The sequence below is a fragment of the Mirounga angustirostris genome, unplaced genomic scaffold (assembly GCF_029215605.1).
Source record: "Mirounga angustirostris isolate CCGP_5_RB_7025 unplaced genomic scaffold, mMirAng1.0.hap1 SCAF_3, whole genome shotgun sequence".
Taxonomy (NCBI): domain Eukaryota; kingdom Metazoa; phylum Chordata; class Mammalia; order Carnivora; family Phocidae; genus Mirounga; species Mirounga angustirostris.
The window spans coordinates 159,845,988-159,865,607 of record NW_026991711.1 but is presented as its reverse complement, the minus strand read 5'-3'; the positions used below and the strand labels follow the sequence as shown (position 1 = coordinate 159,865,607).

At 39.5% G+C, this 19,620-nt stretch overlaps 1 protein-coding gene across 2 annotated transcripts in view; it reads left to right on the top strand.

The window, feature by feature from the left end:
• The window catches only part of SATB2 (SATB homeobox 2), a 187,900-nt gene that overhangs the window by 141,424 nt on the left and 26,856 nt on the right, over positions 1–19,620 (top strand). For both annotated transcript variants that reach the window (XM_064586876.1, XM_045868283.3), the window contains exon 10: positions 7,007–7,204. In XM_064586876.1, the coding sequence (XP_064442946.1) occupies positions 7,007–7,204 (198 nt within the window). The remainder of the gene's footprint in view (positions 1–7,006; positions 7,205–19,620) is intronic.

Sequence of the window (19,620 nt, the reverse complement as noted above, 5' to 3'; positions counted from 1 at the left end):
GTACAAATTACTTAAAAGGAACGGTTATTTATTCCGTCTATCTCTTTGTAGATCAGACTAGGCTGTAAACTTGTGTTTGTTGCTAAGCAAATCCTGGTTTGTATTTATTCTGAAATATTAGAAAAACTAAGACATTTGTCACCAACATAAACCTTAATTTTTTTAAGGGAAAAAAAAACGGGAGAAGTTGGAGTCATTACCAGTGTCCTGGGGTAGGAAAACAAGTAACTTAGTACACACTGACATTTCAGTACCACGGACAGGAACCCTTGTCTTCCCATTTGCTTCCCTTCCCCCTCACTTAAGGGTAAGGTTTGGAGTTTATGGGATTCAAAGCCATTTCTATTGGGGTCCAAACTCAAACACTGGTTGTATTATTGTTTTGTGAAAGACCTCCTTGGTTATTTGGACATTCTCAGCCTTTGGTATGTAGTTTGGAGAATGTCGCTCAGTTATTGTCTACTTGAAAATTTTAAACCTTTAACATTTTCTAGAACTGAAATAATGGGATATTACCCTTCCTGATTCATTTTTAATCCGGGAAAGCTGTAAAAAATTCTCGTATGAATAACAACAACAAACACACAGAGAAAAGAAAAGGGTTAAAATGATGAGAACAGATGTTTTTTTTAAATGATTGATATAGCTTGGTGTTTACAAAATGTGTCATTTTTTTGTTAGAATGAAAACTCCTATTGGGTGAAGCATATGAAGTATGTACTCTACTATTACCAGGCCACTGTGGGTCCTGATTTTGCTGTGAAGGAAAAAAAAGATCTAGGCTAGGATAAGTGGTGTTCTTGACTTTATCATAGTCTTTTCCCTAAGGACTTCTTGTTAGGAAGGAATGAGGGAGAAAGGAAGGGAAAGCAGAACAAAGAAAAAAGAAAGTTAATTCTTTGTCGTGTCATTTAGAAGCCTTCTATAGCTCCCATGGCCCGTAGGATTAAGATGAAATTTCTTTGCATATTATTCTTTAAAATCTGACGCCACCTCTGTTTCTAGACTGCGTTAGCCCCACAAAGTTGCTTTACATTTCTGGGATGTGATAATTTTCTAAATCTCTGCATTTGTTGATAATGTTATCTCTGCTTGGAATGTGCTTCTGATCACTTCCCTTCCCCATCTGGTGAAATCCATCTTTACCTTTAAGATCCACTTTATATGTCATTCTCTATGATGGTATTCTTCCTGAGTTTCATAGTCAGAATACTTCCTTGCTGATGATCTCAACTAACCTTGTCGTAAAAATAATCAAGACAAATGACATATGTAACATACCAGCACATTGCATGGCATGTAGTAGATGGGTGCTCAATACAAGATTACAGACTAATTAATGTTCTGAGAGACCTGTCACTGTTTGCGTTTATATATTACATACAATGCATGAATATATAATGTAAATTGGATCACCCGTTTTCTTTTATCATATTCATGTATTAGAGATGGGAAAACAAACCTCAGAACATTGACAGGGTTCCTTCTTAGAAGCAGGGCCCCTCTCCAACTATAACATTCCAGTAGGCTAATTTCTAGGCACTCAGATAATTTCAGTTCAATCTAATGAGTGTGTATTAAGCATCTTTGATGTGAAAGGAACCACAATGCTGTGAAAATGCTAAAATGAGTAAGAAACCAAGCCTTCCCCTCCACCCTCATCAAGAAGCTGACTGTTCTGATGGGGATGCACACATGCCCACTTGGAATAATAATCATCATCAAACTGTAGAAGAGTATAAGCAAAATGCTTTGGAGTCATACCGGAGTGAGCAAACAGTTCTTACAGGTCAGGTGAGGCCATGTCAGCTGAGCTTTGGAATATAGCTTCTCACAGGGGGATAGAAGGTTGAGTATGAGACCTTCCAGCCAAGGAAGTAACATGAGCAGTATTAGTTGTGCTCAAATACTTTTAATTCACTTGGCTTCGGTTCTCCCATACTAAAACAGTTAAACTGACCATATGAATATTCAACCAACCTTTGGGTAAAACTAAAGAGAAATTACAGATGGGTAGGTATATACCCCACATTTCTTGCCTGGAGATGGAGATACCAGCCATAGTCAGAGTCTGTGAGTAATTCACAATGGCTGGAGCACAAAGTCGATAGAGGAACCGATGGCAGACAAGACCATGAAAGAAAAACAGGAGCAAATTGTGGTTCTTATTGTTGCCTTTTGTAATGCTTTTGAATTGGGAACGAAGGGGTATCTCATTTAGGTAAATCTTTAATAAAACTGTCAACTCACTAAAAGATCAACTATGGGATTATCATTGACCTTTTAAAAAGAAATAATGGCACATTTCTTCAAATCATAAATAGTCCTAATACATTTGCAACATGATTTGTTTTGTAAATTTAGATTGACATGCAACTTTTCAAGAACACATGGATTGTGTGAGTGTCGCCTCACCTGCATAGTTGGAAAGGGTGGTCAGAGTTGTTTTTTTGACTGAAGGAAACATATTTGTTTAGGAGGCTGATTAGATGGCTAAAATGAGATGTTTATAGATATTATTTACTTACGCACTGAATGCTTAAGGACTCTTTTAACCATCGATTGCAAGGATGCAACTTTAAATTTATATTCCTTCTCTGGGTTCAGATTTTTGAAGGCAAAAGAGTTTTAATCCTAAATTCCTTGGCATCATTACACTTAGACTCCATGTATATTTTGCTATGTAAGTTTAGGTGTTCTTTGTACTTTTTAACATTTTTTATTTTTAACAAATTTCAGACTCACAGAAATGTTGCAAAATTGTACAGTTTCCATATATCCCTCACCTAACTTCCTCTAATGTTAGCACCCTACATCACCATAGTGCAGTTATCAAAACCAGGAAATTAACATTGTTTTAATGCTCTTAACTAAACTAAAAAGTTTATTCTAATTTCAGTTTTTCCACTAATGAGCATTTTCTTTGCCAGGATCCCATCCAGAGACTGCACTGCATTTAGTTACTATTTCTCTTTAGTTTTCTGTAGTCTGTGACCATTCTTAGGTCTTTCCTTTTTCTTCCTTTTTTCTTTTCTTCTTCTTTTCTTTTTAATGACAATTTGAAGAATACTGATGTTATTTTGCTGAACATCTCTCAGTTTGGGTTTGTCATGATTCAACTGACGTGCATTTTTGGCAAGACTACTGCAGATACTGGGTTGTGTTCTTTGCAGTGCCTCATACCACAGGCTTCATGATGTGCATATGTTATCACTGGTGATGTTGCCCTTAATCACTTGGTCAAGGTAGTTTCTTCCTTGTACTTTAACCCTGATGGCTAATTATTATCTGCTATTTCTGACAGATAACAAGATAACAGATCATGGAATGTAGAGTTGGAAAGGGAAGTTAGAGACCATCTTTTGTAAACTCCTCCTTTTATAGTTATATCCCAGAAGCTGTAAGAAAGAGGGTGGCCACTTGCCCAAAGGTAACCCAGTCATTTAATGTCAGGGCTCCAACTTGAATACTCTGAGCTTCCTAGCTGTAATTCACTTAGCCTCAGTTTTACCATACTAGAAGGGCTAAACTGACTATATGAATATTCAGCTAACCTTTGGTCGAAACTTATAGCCAGCCTAAAAGAGAAATCACAGAGAGGTATGCACCCCACAGTTCATGGTGCCTGCTCACAGAGCTGACCAAGGCTGGAAATCAGATAAACTTCTGTATCAGCATTTCTGAAACGAAAATAATTCTCCTGGAATTCTCCACGCAACACACAGGGAACAACAACAAAAAACCTACTTGAGATTTTTAACAGAAAAAGGAGATTTGTTTATTAATAATTCATGAGTTCCCATTGAACATGCACGACAGAAACAGTGCTATTCAATAGAGAATACTGTCATCTGTCACTGTTTTATTTGACATTTACACTTTTTTTTTCCTGATACTGCAAAACTTTCTTGGACGGCATGCAAAAATTATATAAATGAAAAAAACCCCAGTGTGGGGACTCTTTATCTCTTCTGTGGTGGGTTCGCTCACAGTTACATACGTGTGTGTTCATGCAGCAGCATGGCACTTTCTCACACGTTCATTAGCCACCAAACAAGCTAATAAGAGACCCCATTGAGAAAACAGAGATAAGCATCCCACATGGGCTGGTGGAAGGATCATGTGAACAAAAAGATGGAGGGTGAGGCGGGAAGTGGGGTGGAAGAATAGATTTCCGGAAGGTAAGCATTCAGATACGCGAAACGAGCCGTGAATCAGAGCAAAAGGCATGTAAATTATGGCCGCCATGAAGAAAACGGACAAACATACATCTCCATTTCCGATGCAAAATAAATGTTTACAAATGGCATCACAGGAGTGCCACTCGTAGGGAATATCGGCCTTTAGTGGAGGAGCAAGTTAGAGTTAGGAGCACCTTGTAATTTTGTGCTACTGAAAGGCTCTTGACAATCTTTCTGCTCTGTAGGTTAGTTATTATTTATAAAAATCACAGAACCAGCTGATACATTCATAAGCTAATTATTGAAGCAGCTGGGTACACATGGTGCAATATGTCCAAGGCTGTGAAGTATCACAGATTTCTTGGGGCCTGCTGTGGTGGGGGTGCACTGTTGAAGGCTCCATCCCTTAATCTGATCAGCCAAGCAAACACTTTGTGGGGAAACTAGATTAATAACCCTCTAAATACCATGAATGTGCTTTATCTTCAAAACCGGGTTCCCTTAAACATGCTATTAGCTCAGCACCATCAGGGATTTGAGGAAGTTCTCTGGTGCCTGAAGAACAGGGTCTTGTTGGCTACCTCCCTGTGCCAGAAATTAATTTGGTTTGCTTATGTCTGCACACATGATCACACTTGTGTCTAATCTGCTCCCTAATAGCTTCAAGGTCAGGACCTTGCATGTCAGTGGGCAAATTGAGCACCACACTTCTTGAAGACTGATGGCAGACAGCACACAGTCCATAACGAGGCCTGTAGTTTGTCCTAAGTGATTGTAATGAGTGCAGATTATAACAGCGCATATAAATCAAATGCGGCCATGAATGTTGTGCGAGACATTCCGCATCTCGTAAGTGGAGATACCACTCAGCTGTCACCTGTCCCCTTTCAAGCTGCAGCTTCCCACAATGCAGTTCACTCCTCAAGCGGAACAGCAGGTGCTGTCCTCCTGAAGGTCTGGGTATCTCAGAACTTCGTCTTTTAACAGATGTAGGTTTTTGTTTTTATTTTCTGTTAAATGATTGGTCTCTATGCTTTAGCTTCCCCTGGGAGATGTTAAACATACCTGTTTGAAACATTTGAAAGAGTTCAGTTGGAGACTTATTCAGATCTGTGCAAAGACAGAGAAAGAGGAGCTTATTTTTCCACAGATGGTTTATTTTCCATTTCAAGAATTCTTTCCTTTGTACAAAGAAACCCTTGAGGAAACACGTTGGGACTAGGAGATTTTTTTTTAATATAATTTATTTCTGATAGGGCTAAAAAATGTAATTGTCTTCAATTTTCATATATGTTGCACCTTGAAAATCAGCATTTACCTCTCAATTGACTTGAAAAAAAAAAGTCTATGAAAATACTTGGAAAAACATTTCCAAGCAGATTATTCGATATCTTGTTTTCATTCTTCCTAACCCTCTAACTCTCCCCAGCTCCCAGTTTATTGCAAGAAAAGATCAGGTCTGCGCAAATGTGGCCTCTCACTTGTAAAAACAAGGCAGTGTTGTGTTACAGATTAGTTTATAAATCCCCAGTGGCTTCACAGTTCAGTGCCTACAGCTGCTGCAGATGGGCCTGGGTTTTTGTCTCTTCGCGGTGCTGCAGCCGGCAGTTGAAGGAGAAAATGGAATGATCAGGTTATTAACATGGAGGCCGCGAGGAAGAGGCTGCACAATGAGAACAGCTGGTGTTGCTGTCTTGGCTGATGCAGCGGAGATAATCAAATCTTGCCTTTTTTTTGGGTAAAGGCAGAAGACACAGTGGAGAGTTAGACAAACAACGGCTTATGATATTATATGGGGTTTTTATGATGCATGTCAGGAACTTTCATTGGCTTACAAGTTATGATATAAAATTTGTTGAGATTTGGGATTTAATTTTTTCAAAGTTATTTGTGTTTATTTCTGCACCTTTTTAGAAAAATTCTTACTCTTTTGCAAGAGGCGTGATGTGGGACAGTTCTTGTTTTTAAAATTAGTGATGTAGCTTGGAAGTGATGGGTTAGAAAGCTACTGGGTAAAATATTTTGACATGAGTCAGTGAGCGATGTTGACAGCATCCTCTGTATTATTTTCATATAATCCATCATTATTTGCATTACATTTTCTTTCTCGTGCAGTTTCAAGGGTGAGAACATCCGGATGCCAGAATTGGGAGACACATTTGCAGGTGTGACCCGGCCAACTGCCTACCTTCCTGCAGGTGTGGCTGTGGCGGGAAGGGGATGGTTAAGAGGGCCTAGAGCCCAAGGCATTCAGAGATGGAGCAAATATACAACTTTTTCATTCTAGCTAAGGTGGTGGTTTTTATTTTGTGGAGTTACTGATAATTCTAAGACTATTTCCTTTCTAGAGAGTTCAGTGCTGTTTACACTCAGACATGTTTTGTTCCTTAGAATTTACTATGTTGCAATACATATTTGTTCATTTTCACTCTTCTCTTAGGATGGAAACTATCCAACTGGGTAATTTTTAAAAAATTGTAGCTGAGCAACATGAATTACTTTCTTTTCAGAGAATTAGATAACTGTCACCTTGCTTGAGTATCTTTTACAAAGGACCTGTAAATTCATCGAGAATATATTCAATAGGAAAAGTGATAAGGTGATTAACAAGCATGAAGACTCTTGGCTATTGGTGTAACCACCTCTGTGGTCATTGGTTGGTTTTTCAAAGTTCTTAGCTGTTGCAGTATCTTCCTGGGTGGGTAGGAACAATTTTGACAGGAAAAATATGCTGCACTGGGATGGCACTGGACTGCAGTCCAGCCATCCTCTGCTGCTCTGCACCCTACAGATTAACCCAGGTGGCCTTCTCTCTCTCTCTCTAGGGCTGGTTGTGCGAACTGCTCCGCTGGAAGGAGAACCCCAGCCCAGAGAACCGCACCCTCTGGGAGAACCTCTGTACCATCCGTCGCTTCCTGAACCTTCCCCAGCATGAGAGAGATGTGATCTATGAGGAAGAGTCGAGACATCACCACAGTGAGCGCATGCAGCATGTGGTCCAGCTTCCCCCTGAGCCAGTGCAGGTCAGCATCCCCTAACCTGGGCAGGGTGCTTGGTGCCAGCAACTGTCAGGGTCAAAGGGGGACACCACACAGCCTCCCATTGAAAGGTTTTTCTTATATGGTAAAGATATGAACCGTTGTGCATAACTATGCACCAGATTAGTCTGTTGAGTGTCTCCAAGGACAGAGGCCCCTGTTCTCATAGTGGGTACAGCGTATGTGTGTATGTGTATGTGCGTGTATGCACACATGTGCACATGCTCATACACGGAGAAAAATGAGTGGGAAGTCGAATCCAAAGGCAGCTTCTTTCCTGAGTGTGTTTTACTTGTGGGACTGTGAAGCCAGAACACTTGTGGAGAATTAAACCTCCCAGTCAGAAAACACAGTTCATAGTTTCCACCATTTTCTAAAGAAAAAACTCTGAAGTAGCTAATAAATTAATCTAAAAATCTCTCAAGGGAAGTTTGACTAGGCTGAGGAAAAGAAATATTCACGTGAGCTGGAGAATACCATTGAACTCAACTGGACTTTGAGAGAAATTATGATAGATTCTTAGAATTTTAAGATGAGTTTTTGCTGTTTTTTGTTTCCTCTCTTTTAGAAATCTGTGTTCATTTTCGTTGCATGTTTTATTTGGTTAGTATTTGCTCTCATTGAGAGAAATAACATTTCTTTCTTTTTTTTTTTTAAGATTTTATTTATTTATTTGAGAGAATGAGATAGAGAGAGCATGAGAGGGGGGAGGGTCAGAGGGAGAAGCAGACTCCCTGCCGAGCAGGGAGTCCGATGTGGGACTCGATCCCGGGACTCCAGGATCATGACCTGAGCTGAAGGCAGTCGCTTAACCAACTGAGCCACCCAGGCGCCCAAGAGAAATAATATTTCTTTCTAAAAACAATTGAGTTTAGCTCCTGAGTCTTGCAGCAGTCTAAAATCAGTGATCTTCAGGAAGAAATATTAACTAGGCTAATACCCCAAATTTTGACCCCTTAGAGTTTGCCCATAAATTTTTGGATAGGTTTTGAGATTTGTCCTACTGTCCAACACCAGCAGTCCCAACTCGCACCAAAGAGGACCCTGCAGGGCTTCTGTTTGACCCTCCTTTTGTGTAGCAAGAAGGAAACAGGAATGCGTGCATGTGTGCATGTGGATGAAGAATGGAAGGAAGATAGAATGAAGAAAGGGTGGGGTGCATTTCTTGATCAAGATATCAAAGGAGACGGTGGTGAAGGACTTGGCAAAATGTTCTACCCTGAGGTTTCCTCGTCTCCTTTCACCTCGATCTCATCCCACATGCCTGGGGGAGAAGCCAGAAGTCAACGGGTCCATTATATCACTTATCATCCAAATACTGACATCTCAGTCAGTGATTTCATGCTGTCATTGGTCAGTTTCCAAAGTCACAGAGTGAATTGCCCAAATGATTAGACTCATGAATTCATACGGCTAGAAGCAGTCTCTTAATATAGTCACAGTGAACTCAGAGCAGGTGGGTGATAAGAGTATACAGCTAAGTGGTGGAGCCCCCTGTCCTGGGCCTGGACTCGTGGTAGGGACAACCCCTTCCCTGGACGTGAGCCCCAGGGCTTACCCTTCATGACCCACCTTCCCCCTTTCGTCTCCTGTCCTTTCCTGGCTGGGGCCTCATCCAAACACCTACAGATAATTAGACAAACATGCTACGAACAGTGTTTTTCAGATTTTGAGATTTAGTAGAAATTAAAGAGGGAGCTAATACAGGTGTATCAACCTTTTCTTTTGGAGAATACATTGATTTGAAAAATTCAAGGGAAGCTCCAATTTATTATCCATATCATTTCATAAAACAAAATACTCTTTAATATCAACAAGTTAATGAAAAGGATAGCCTCAGACAAAAGATCTTACAAACTATATAAACTCAGTCATATGAAAAATTCGCTGTCACCCTTATTTTTCTTGTTTTGATGTGAAATAGTCAAAACTTCTGTGTTGAAGCAACACAGGTCGAGAACTAGCTTCAGGGAACCACCAACTTTGTATGGACTTTTCATTCACGGTCCATTTTAGTTCAGCCTAGCTGAAGTGGAAATAGAATGGGAGTGAAAAACTGATTTATTGTAGACATTTAGAGCATCCAATTTTTATCAAAAGATGATGACAAAGTTGGAAATGTAGAGAAGTTTGAGATAAAATACTAAAACCATTATAATTAAGGACTTCCCTTCATTTAGATGATGGTTCCTATACATTTCTTTCTCCATTCTTCGTCCAGAAGTTCTTGTCTCTATGAGGTTCCTATCTTTAGGTAGCTAAGAGGATATTCAATATATAATATTCTAACTGACCAGTTTGAGTAAAGTAAATCATAGAAGTAGACCACCAATTGATTTATGCATTTTATTATCTTTTATGTTAGTATGTCAGAAGTGGAGTGTGCTAACAATATTCAATGGCTAAGAAAGAGTCAGCCTGTAATTTTCCTTTTTCAGTTTTAAGCACTTCGTGGCTATTAACATTAGCTTCTGATATCACTAAGAGAATTCACTTATTTTATAAAAGTTTATTCCTATCACTCAGATCTTAGCCAAAGAGTTTACAAATAAGGTAATTTTCTCTACATTGACTTTGCCTTAGCCATTGACCTTGATCCCATAAGTACTGTGAAATTCTTCAATATGTTACTTTTTTTTTTTTTTTACATTTTGCCAGTTTCTCAGTGACACTGCTTTGAAATGCTGCATTTGTTTGTCAGCAAAATACAAAACTTTGGGTTAATTTTATAGTATGGTCATGATATGAAAAGGGAAGAAAAATAAATGGAACTAGCTGGCAGAACTCTTGAGATTGGAGACTACCGTTGGCACAGCCTCTGTGACTTAGGGAGGACTGTATTTTAATAAAAGATCCCAAACTACTAAAAAATGTCTATAATCATGCGAAAGTTAAGTCACTGGATTCCAGGTTAGGATTCATTTGTGCCCTATATCGGGTAAAATTTTAGGAAGATGCAATTATTTACATGTTGTAGGAATTTTATGTAGGGTAGTACTAGTTTGGTGTTATTACATTTTGTCTAGTTAGGCAGAAAATGCACCATTATCAAGTTGTTAAGTAGAGTTGAAATTGGTGATTATGAAGAGCTTCTGCTATATGTAGCATATTGTAAATCATGCGGAAGTCCGCTCCATTTGTGGTTATGGAAGGGTGCCATTTAAATTTCTTTAAGTAGTTAGGGTATACTATTCCTCAGTTTTTCTTATATGGTAAAGATATGAACTGTTGTGCATAACTATGCACCAGATTAGTCTGTTGAATTAGGCCCCCAATGATATACTAGATAAAGGAAGGAGCATCACAGCACCCTGCCCCATTCAGTGTTTTCTGTGATGTGAGAAGTCCCTTAGAATCTGAGCCTCTTCCCTTAAGGAAGAGGAAATTTTTCCTGCCATTTGTTTGCAAATAGTTTACATATTGATAGTGTTACATTGCCTGCAGTTGTGTTTCTTTTTTTTAAGCCACAAAGGGTTTTTTGTGTTTTTTTTAAGATTTTATTTATTTATTTGATGGAGAGAGAGACAGCGAGAGAGGGAACACAAGCAGGGGGAATGGGAGAGGGAGAAGCAGGCTTCCCGCCGAGCAGGGAGCCCGATGCGGGGCTCGATCCCAGGGTCCTGGGATCATGACCTGAGCCAAAGGCAGTCGCTTAACCGACTGAGCTACCTAGGCGTTCCAAGCCACAAAGGGTTTTAAAAATTAAAGCCCACCCTTCAAAATGAGGAGATCTGACATCAAATCCCAATTTTGTGTAACAATGCAGAAAATCAGATCTGACCCCCTCGTCCACATGGCTGGAGCTGATACTCAGTATTTACCATCCTGCTGCAGGATCCCCATTGCCCACCCTGTAGATGTGCATACACATCCTGTCCATTTCATTCATTTAGACCTTGTCGTGTTGTTCTTCCCTTCAAGGGCTGCCTGGCCCCGTGACTCCAGCTCTACACCCAAAGATGCCTTTGCCCATGGTTCTGATTTCTTCCATGGTCGCCATTATGTGCCATTTATTTTTATAATTCTAATACGTAACAGAATCTTATACATGCTTACTGAGAGATGCATGTTTGATGGACTGTCCCTTCAGAGATGAAGCTAGGTTATAGTTGAGACAAATTTAGGCTTGGGGCCACTGAGAGGTGCTATCAGCCCTAAGACACTGTGGTCCAGGAAGAGTGAGGTGTTTCCTCCTTAGGAATAATCGAGACCTCTCGAGGTGAGGCCCGGCTTTGATGTCATATTGAGTTACCTGCTCTCTCCAGTTTTCTTTCCAGTATTCTAAGTCTCTTTAGAAACTCTCATCGAAATCCCTGCTGTGTAGGGACACCTGGCTGGCTCAGTCTGGAGCATGTGACTCTTGATCTCAGGGTCATGAGTTCGAGCCCCACAGTGGGTGTAGAGATTACTTAAAAAAAAAAAAAAAATCCCTGCTATGTAGAAGGTGACTTTCCAGGCTCTGAACACATTATAAACTAGATCCATCTTTACCATGGCCCTCAGTGGGGGTAATATTGCCTTAGGGAGTGAAAATGGATTCTTGGGGAGCATAAATGTCTCACTTTACAATGGTTTGTGGCCTTTCAAAGGGACACGGTACATGAAGAGATATTCAGTATCTCTGGTATTAAAATTTAATGAAGCAAGGGAGATGATTAGGGGGGAAAATGCCTAAAAAGTTTCCTTCCGAGGTTGATAATGAAAAAATAAATACCGATGTACATAATGTTTTTAGTCCTTGTATAGATAGCACAAAGAAGGCCAACATAGGTGAGATGACATGGGAAACTAAAACATTCCATGAAAAAGATGAAATAAATTCCACTTTTTCATGCCAGAAGATCAGAGACAAAATTATTTCTCATGGTTATAGTGATTTTCCCCCCTAGTGGTTATTACGACCTGAGGCCCTAGAGTGAATGGATATCCTCAACTTAAAATCAAAACTAGTTAACTCAGGGTATTCATTATTTCCAACTCCATTTTACAGTTGGAAAGACTGGAGCAGAGACATTGAGCCTTGCTCGAAGCCAGAATCGCCTGCTGAATGAAAACACAGGCATGTCTGGCGTCCAGTCTTTCCTCTGAACACACTCCCCTTTTAATGCAGAGAGAAGAAAGGACATTGCTCATGCTATGACTAGGTCACTGAGTGGGGTTGATTGGGGAGCATTTGCCAAATTGTTCCTGTCTGTGTCGTTTGTGTTTTATTGCTTTATTATATTTCCACCACAGTGTTTCCATGGCTTATTTTGTAAGTTCAGGAATTCTGAGCTTGCTGCTGTGTGGTTTCCTGACAAGTACTTGTTTTAAAATTCCATGCCGTACACTGAGTAAGAATGTGAGACCTGGTGGGTGACAGCTGACGCCAGCATTGTACCTCTGCTCGTCTGGATCGCTGCCCACTCCGGGGAATTCTCAGCATTTTCGAAGCCAGCAATTCCTTGTCATTGGTGTCAACCAGTGGTTCTCAACCAGGGGTGACTTTGCCCTTCATGGGAAATTTGGCAGTGTCTGGAGACATTTTCAGTTATTATAACTTGGAGATGCTACTGGTATCTACTGGGTGAGGGCCAGGAATGCTACCATATAGGCTGCAGTGCACAAGACAGCCCCCTAAAAAAAATGACCTGCCAACAATGTTAATAATGCTGAAGTAGAGACACTCTGGAGTAGAAATACCATTAGCTGCCTAGCAGCGTAAGATTAAAAAAAAAAAAAAAAATTATAAGTACATATGAGGCTGATTCTGTTTTTCCTATATAAAATTTGGGAATAATAATAACAATGAGGATGATGATGATGTTGGTGATGGTCTTGTTGGTCTTCTTCCTTGGCAGCAGTTAGCCTTTTTGGGTATGAGGCTCTCAAAATGTGAGATTTTTATGTGTCTTATCTTCTTTAAACCTTATGAAAAACCAAATAGGAGGGTGGTTTTTTATATATTCTTACATGGGAAAAACTGAAGCCTAGAGAAGTAACCTGCTCCAAGTGAGACCTTAAATGCACATCTGTGTATCTCTAGAGTCTGATTTTTATCTGTGTGCTGGAAAGAACTGCCCACGAGCAGCTAGCATTCCCTGAACACTTACTATTAGCCGTCTGGTGCTATGCAAAGCTGTTTATGCACGTCATTTAATTTGTAATCATTCTACTGAATAGATTTAGTTTTGTGAGCTTTCTTCTTTACAGGATACTTAGCACAGTGAAACCTATAACTTACTGGTGTGATGTCAGAGAACTGATATGACTGAACTTGCCACTTTTCATTAAGCTTTTTTTGAGATAGCTTTAAAATGTGACTCACTGCTAATGTTTAAGCATACTTGAAACCTATCTTTAAGCTGTGCGAATATCAATCACACCTTTCTACTCCGTCTATAGGGGCCATATCTTGCTTTCTAAATTTGCTTCCAAAAGAACAACTTCTAAGAAAATAAATAGGCTAATTAATCAATTAGGGATGTTTGCAAATCTCTAACCAGGTTACTGGAATTTCTCCCCTCTTGGGCTCATTACAAGCTCCTATTCAAAGTGTGCTGTCTAAGGTCACTCTAGAGTGTTGAAACCCTATTCTAGTCCTGAGGAGAGATGCAAATGAACACTTCATTTTTAATAACATATTGCAGCAGCTGGTTTATAAGTAAGTCCTCACTTGGGAAAACTTTGAGAGTCCCTGACCATCTATGAGGAGCCACACTAGCTTTTTTCATTTTTTTTTTTTTAAGATTTTATTTATTTATTTGAGAGAGAGAGACTGAGAGAGAGAGAGCGTGAGAGGGGGGAGGGTCGGGAGGGTCAGAGGGAGAAGCAGACTCCCTGCCGAGCAGGGAGCCCGATGCGGGACTCGATCCAGGGACTCCAGGATCATGACCTGAGCCGAAGGCAGTCGCTTAACCAACTGAGCCACCCAGGCGCCCCTTTTTCATATTAATATTAGGTCATCCTGCGTGTATTTATTCAACTTGAACAGTCTTCATTTCTAATGTTATCAGTCAGCTTTTCACCATGTTCAAATTTGTCAATTCAATTTGTCATTCAGGAATAAAGACGTTTGGAGGTCATTTGCAACCTTTTTTTTTTTTTTTTCCCTCAAATTCTAAAAGAAAGGACATTTCCATCTTGGGACTATTTTTTCCAAAATATAGTGAACAGGTTTTTTTCAATGATGATGTCAGAAAGTTGAAGGAGCTCATTAAGAGTAGCTAAACTAGTAGATTAGACATTAACTATGGCTTTGTTCTTTTCTAGAGATTTCGGCAAGTTGCTTGCCTACATTTTAAAAGTTTCTTAAAGTTTTGGCGGTTTTGTTTTTTGTTTTGTTTTATTTTGTTTTGTTATTGCAAGGCAGGAATTCCAGCTTAACTACTAGGGCTATGTTAAGGGAAATGGAGAGTGATTGAACTTCCTGAAAATTCGGATGTGGGACTATGAATATGGTTAGGTTTCTCTAAACCTGGAACTGGGAATTCAGCATTCATGGAAATTCATGGGTTCATCCTCTCCTTTGCTAACCTTGATGTAACATACCTCTTCCCCACGTCAGAATCCTTCTGTTAGCAAGCTTTTCTTCCCATCATCATCTAATTTATCATTTATATCTTTGTCTATCATATAACTTCTGTTTACTACTCGTAGTTTCTTTGAATTATAATCCTTCCCCCTCAAAACCTTGACTGGCCTATGACCTCTGCTCTACTTCATGACTTTTTTCTATGCCTTTATCAAATCCAGCTTCTTTTTCCCACTCTGTATTTACTACTACTTTAAATTTTTATAACAGGATAATTGACTGGTCCACCTCATCCTCATGAAGGCAAACTGTCTTGAAATTTAATTTCCAATCAGTCATGTGAATGCTTAATGTAGAAGGCACTGCATTGTAAAAGAAGAACTCCATTGGGAAGAATGTTAGAATAAACTCAAGAAGAATGGGAAGTAGAAAGTTAATACTGGCTATAGACCATCTGCAGGTAACTTGTGAATGGGCTGCCCTTGGGCCAGAAAGTTAGAGCCTTTTAGTAGATCATGGCTCCTATAACCCTGCATTTATCAGGGTAGATGGTTGCAGGGATGATTAACAGGTCTCATATAAAATTCTCATATCAAGGGAGATTTATATGACTTTTTAAATGTGAAATGCTATAGACATGTAAGGAGTAGGAAACAAATGCCTAAGATTGATTCTAAGCTCTCTATATATCCAAAGTATTATGCCTTTTTATTTTATTGCAGTTTTTCTTACATTTGTCATGTCCTTCCTTCCATGTATTCAGGCACTGTGCTATAAATACTGATAGAAATTAAACTTAAAATTTTATAGTAATGTGGGTCTGCCTATTTATTTCTTTAAAGTGGGTTCAACAATTTACTAGGCTTACAATTTTAATAATTGGAGTTAGCTTATTGCTTCTCATTCCTCATAGGGTTGTCCTAGTGTTTTTGCCAAGCAGAGCTCTCCCTATGAGTGGCCGAACTTTAATAACACACCACCTTCCAAATTAAGCGTTCAGGGTTAGCCCTTGGTTGGACATGAACTGGGTTCCACTTCTTCCAGTCTTTTCCTGCCCTGTGGGAACATAGAGAGCCTTGATTTCTTCAGCAGCTTGCTCTTCTGTAATTGCTATGTTTCTTTAAATAATAGCCTAATTTTGATATTTTGCATTTTCAGGAGGCAGCACAGTCCCTTCAGCTCATGCTGTCGGTTACTGATACACTGCTCATTTCTTTTAGGTCCTAACACTGAATAGAAGGCACTTGGCCTAACACTGCTCGATAGGTAAGGCGAAGAGAAGGGATTAGCTGTGTCATTTCTGTTGGTACAAATGCTCCTCATTGATACAAGTGTCTGCAATACCCAGTGCTCAGAAACCACTAATGTAAATTATCTTCCTTTGTGTCCGTTTGTTCAAGTTTTGAGGACAGGAGGATTCTCCTTGTACACATTGTCATAGTCTTTTTCCTTCTGCTGATACTAAGTGAAACCAGGTATAAGACAAAACCTTTAGCACCTTGGCCTTTTCTTGATGTTCCGATAGGAAAATAAGACTAAAGATAGTACTTTTGAACATGAAGCTTAGTTGTCTTAAAAATATTGCTATGGAATTTGTTAGGGGGTGTTCTTGCTACTCTACTAGCCAACTCATTGTAGCTATTTTTTCTCCCTCCTCTTTTTCTTCCTACCCCCCCTTTTTTTTCTTTTCAATAATCTGAAATATATATATATTTTTTAATCTGAAAGAACAGGGGGCAATGGCTAATTTTGTGAAGGGGCAAACTGGTTAAATATGAGCAGTGTGGAGCAAATTGAAAAAGGAGACAAAATAAATAGACTAAGATAGTGCATTAGAATGCACCCCCCCCCAAAAAAACAATAAACTTAAGCTAATATTAAGGCATTTGTGGATATTGATGTGTCATTGTTCTAATCAAGGGCCTCGCTACACTTCCTCTGTGAGAAGGAAAATACATTCCTTTATACTTGTATAGATATCTAGTCAAGTCTGGCTTTTGGTAAAGATGATTAAAATTGATTGATAAAACTGTTTTCAGGCCTCAAGTTACAGACATGATTGAGAAGGCTGGCTATTTTTATTCTCATATTTTTACTTACTTATTTAACAATTATTTGTTTAGCACCTTCAGCATGCCAGGTATTACTTCTAGGCAGCACATGTACAACAGTGAATAAAACATAATACATTTTGCACATATATTGAGCCGTTTTCTCCTTCACTCAGAATTGTGTTTTTTAAAACAGATTTCATTTTCCCTCTGGCTACCTTACCTTAATCTAGAATTCAGACTATGATTTAGTGGAATCCATAGTTTCTGTTTCTTTCTCTGATGCTTGGATGCCATCTCTGATTTTTCAAGCTGTTTCCCGAATATACTGGATAATATCTTTAAAACATGTTGAGCTTCCCAGAGAGATGATATTACCTTTAAAAAATGGCTTTTTGAAAGTATCAAAACAAACAGACTTTCTGAATCTATTGTTTAGAGTCTGGAGTGATGTACATAGTTCTAGAAAGAATTACTTATGTAAATTACTGATTGAATGGCATTTTAAAATGTGGTTTTGGTAAAAAACAAATGGTTAATAAATATGTCCACTCCACCTTACTTTCTCCCTGACCACACAGACAGACACTTGTTTTTTTTGCCCTGGTCATGTCCATTCTCTCCACCCGGGGTGACTTCTCCAAGTAGCAACCCTATTATTACTTGGCAGTGGGGTGTAGGCTAATTCATTGTTGTATCCGAACGGAGTCTTTCAGTGAACCCACCTGGCTCACTGGGCATGTGTTGATAAAGCTGTGGTCCTTGGAGGGTGAGGTGTCTCTTAACAGTGAGCTATTGTGACAGAAAAACACATGCTGTTCTAGGACCATGGAAGCCTGCTTCACATTTTCTCCTTAAATTTTATCCCAGAGTATTTGTCATTCATACATAATTGTTGGTTTGAAACGTATTCATCATTTTCACGGAGGAAACAGGTAGGAACATCTACAGAGAGGGATAAAATGGATAAAATTCTCATCATTTGGTCAGAGCAAGGGTGCTAATTTCACATACTTTGATTTGGGCCTAGTCTCTCAAACAAGTTCGTAAATCTGGGAGTTGGTTGCTGCTGAAACAGGGTATGCGAGTGGCTTGGAAAGCCCAGTCCCAGTTGCCTTCTTAAAGAGGTAAGAAGCTTCACGCTGGGAAGCAGATGGAACTGACAAACTTGACCCACAGATACATACTAATGCAGCCATTTTTATAAGATTTTGAACTGCCTAGTTAAAAAATATTTTGATAGAAAGTAAAATATCCAAATGAAAGATCTCTTTTAACCTCCTTTTCTTCCTTTCTTAAACATAAGTGATACAAATTGTCATGTTGCTTATTCAAGTCAATTGAAAGGATAGCTCTGCCAGGAGCTTCAAGAGTGTGGACAAAGAGGAGGGGGCATTGGGTCTTCAGAAGGTCTGGGGTGAATTCCAGGGCCAGCACCGGACTTGGAACTCTGGGGTCTTGCAGAGGCCACTTAAGTTTTCTGGAAACAGTGATAACCCCAAATCTTTAGGATTATTTGAGGTTTACATGAGAAAGTGATTGCACCTGAGAAGAAATAATGGTATCTGAGCTCTGTTAGTATGAATAATACTACTCAGTGAAACAGTTCTACTCCGAAGAGTTCAGAGTTGAGCCAAGGATAGGGTCAGCGTATAATTCTATAGCAAAACCTGGGAGTGTGCCTTGCCTCTGTTGTGTGCGTGTTGTACAATTGTTTTGAGACAGATTGAGAAACTCCAAGCTGTGTGGTTTTATCTGAGCTTTCTACATTTCCAAGTTCTTTTAAAAGTTATTATTCTAGGGCGCCTGGGTGGCTCAGTTGGTTAAGCGACTGCCTTCGGCTCAGGTCATGATCCTGGAGTCCCTGGATCGAGTCCCGCATCGGGCTTCCTGCTTGGCGGGGAGTCTGCTTCGTCCTCTGACCCTATCCCCTCTCATGTGTTCTCTCTCTCTCATTCTCTCTCTCTCAAATAAATAAATAAAATCTTTAAAAAAAAAAAAGTTATTATTCTAGAGGAGTGGCCGTGTTGGCCGCCACCCATTGGAGCCAGGGTGGGAGGATGGCCTGTCGTGCCGCGAGGGGTGCCGCCTTGGAAGGGCAGAGGCTGAAGTGTCCCATGCTTGCTGCGCATCAAAAATTATTAAAACAACAACAGCAAAAAGTCAGTATAAGTTACTTGAAAGTAAGTGAGACCTTTTCTTCTCAGCTCTGAATAAAATCCCTTTAGGGCATAAAAAATGCCATTGGATATTACAAAAGCAAATTGGTACTTTTTTCTTTTCTTTTTTAAGCTTAAAAAAGCAAAAAGACCACTCACCTTCTGTATAATCTCTGGGAGTTCTGCTGTCCTTCTTGCAACCTTCTTAAAAGATGTGTGAAGATGCCATGCAGTGATGATGTTTGAGTTTCCCTGGTGTAGTGTTAAGTATGCATCTGACACATCAGCAGCTCTGTACTGGCCTCTGATGGACTCACACAGGGGGAAATAAATTTTCTCTGATCTCGAGTTGCTTAGAGGCCAGCAGGGAAATGAATATAGACTTTTGCAGAGCAGGCTATGTAGTGATATGTTGAGCAAAGATGTGAAATTCACTAAGATCTTAGCACACTCTTTAATGGGTCCTCCATATTGCAAATGATAATGGGTGGTTTTCATGTAGGTGACTCAGTTCCTGGTATCACTACCTGCACTTCTATCTCTTTCCCTCATATGCAAGTAAACAAGAATGCAAGTACAGATGAATAGTGTCATTGTAGAAGGAACGTAGAATCAACTCTAATTTACCAAAAGCAAAACAAAAGACAAAAAGTAAAACACTTGCAAATTTTGCTATTG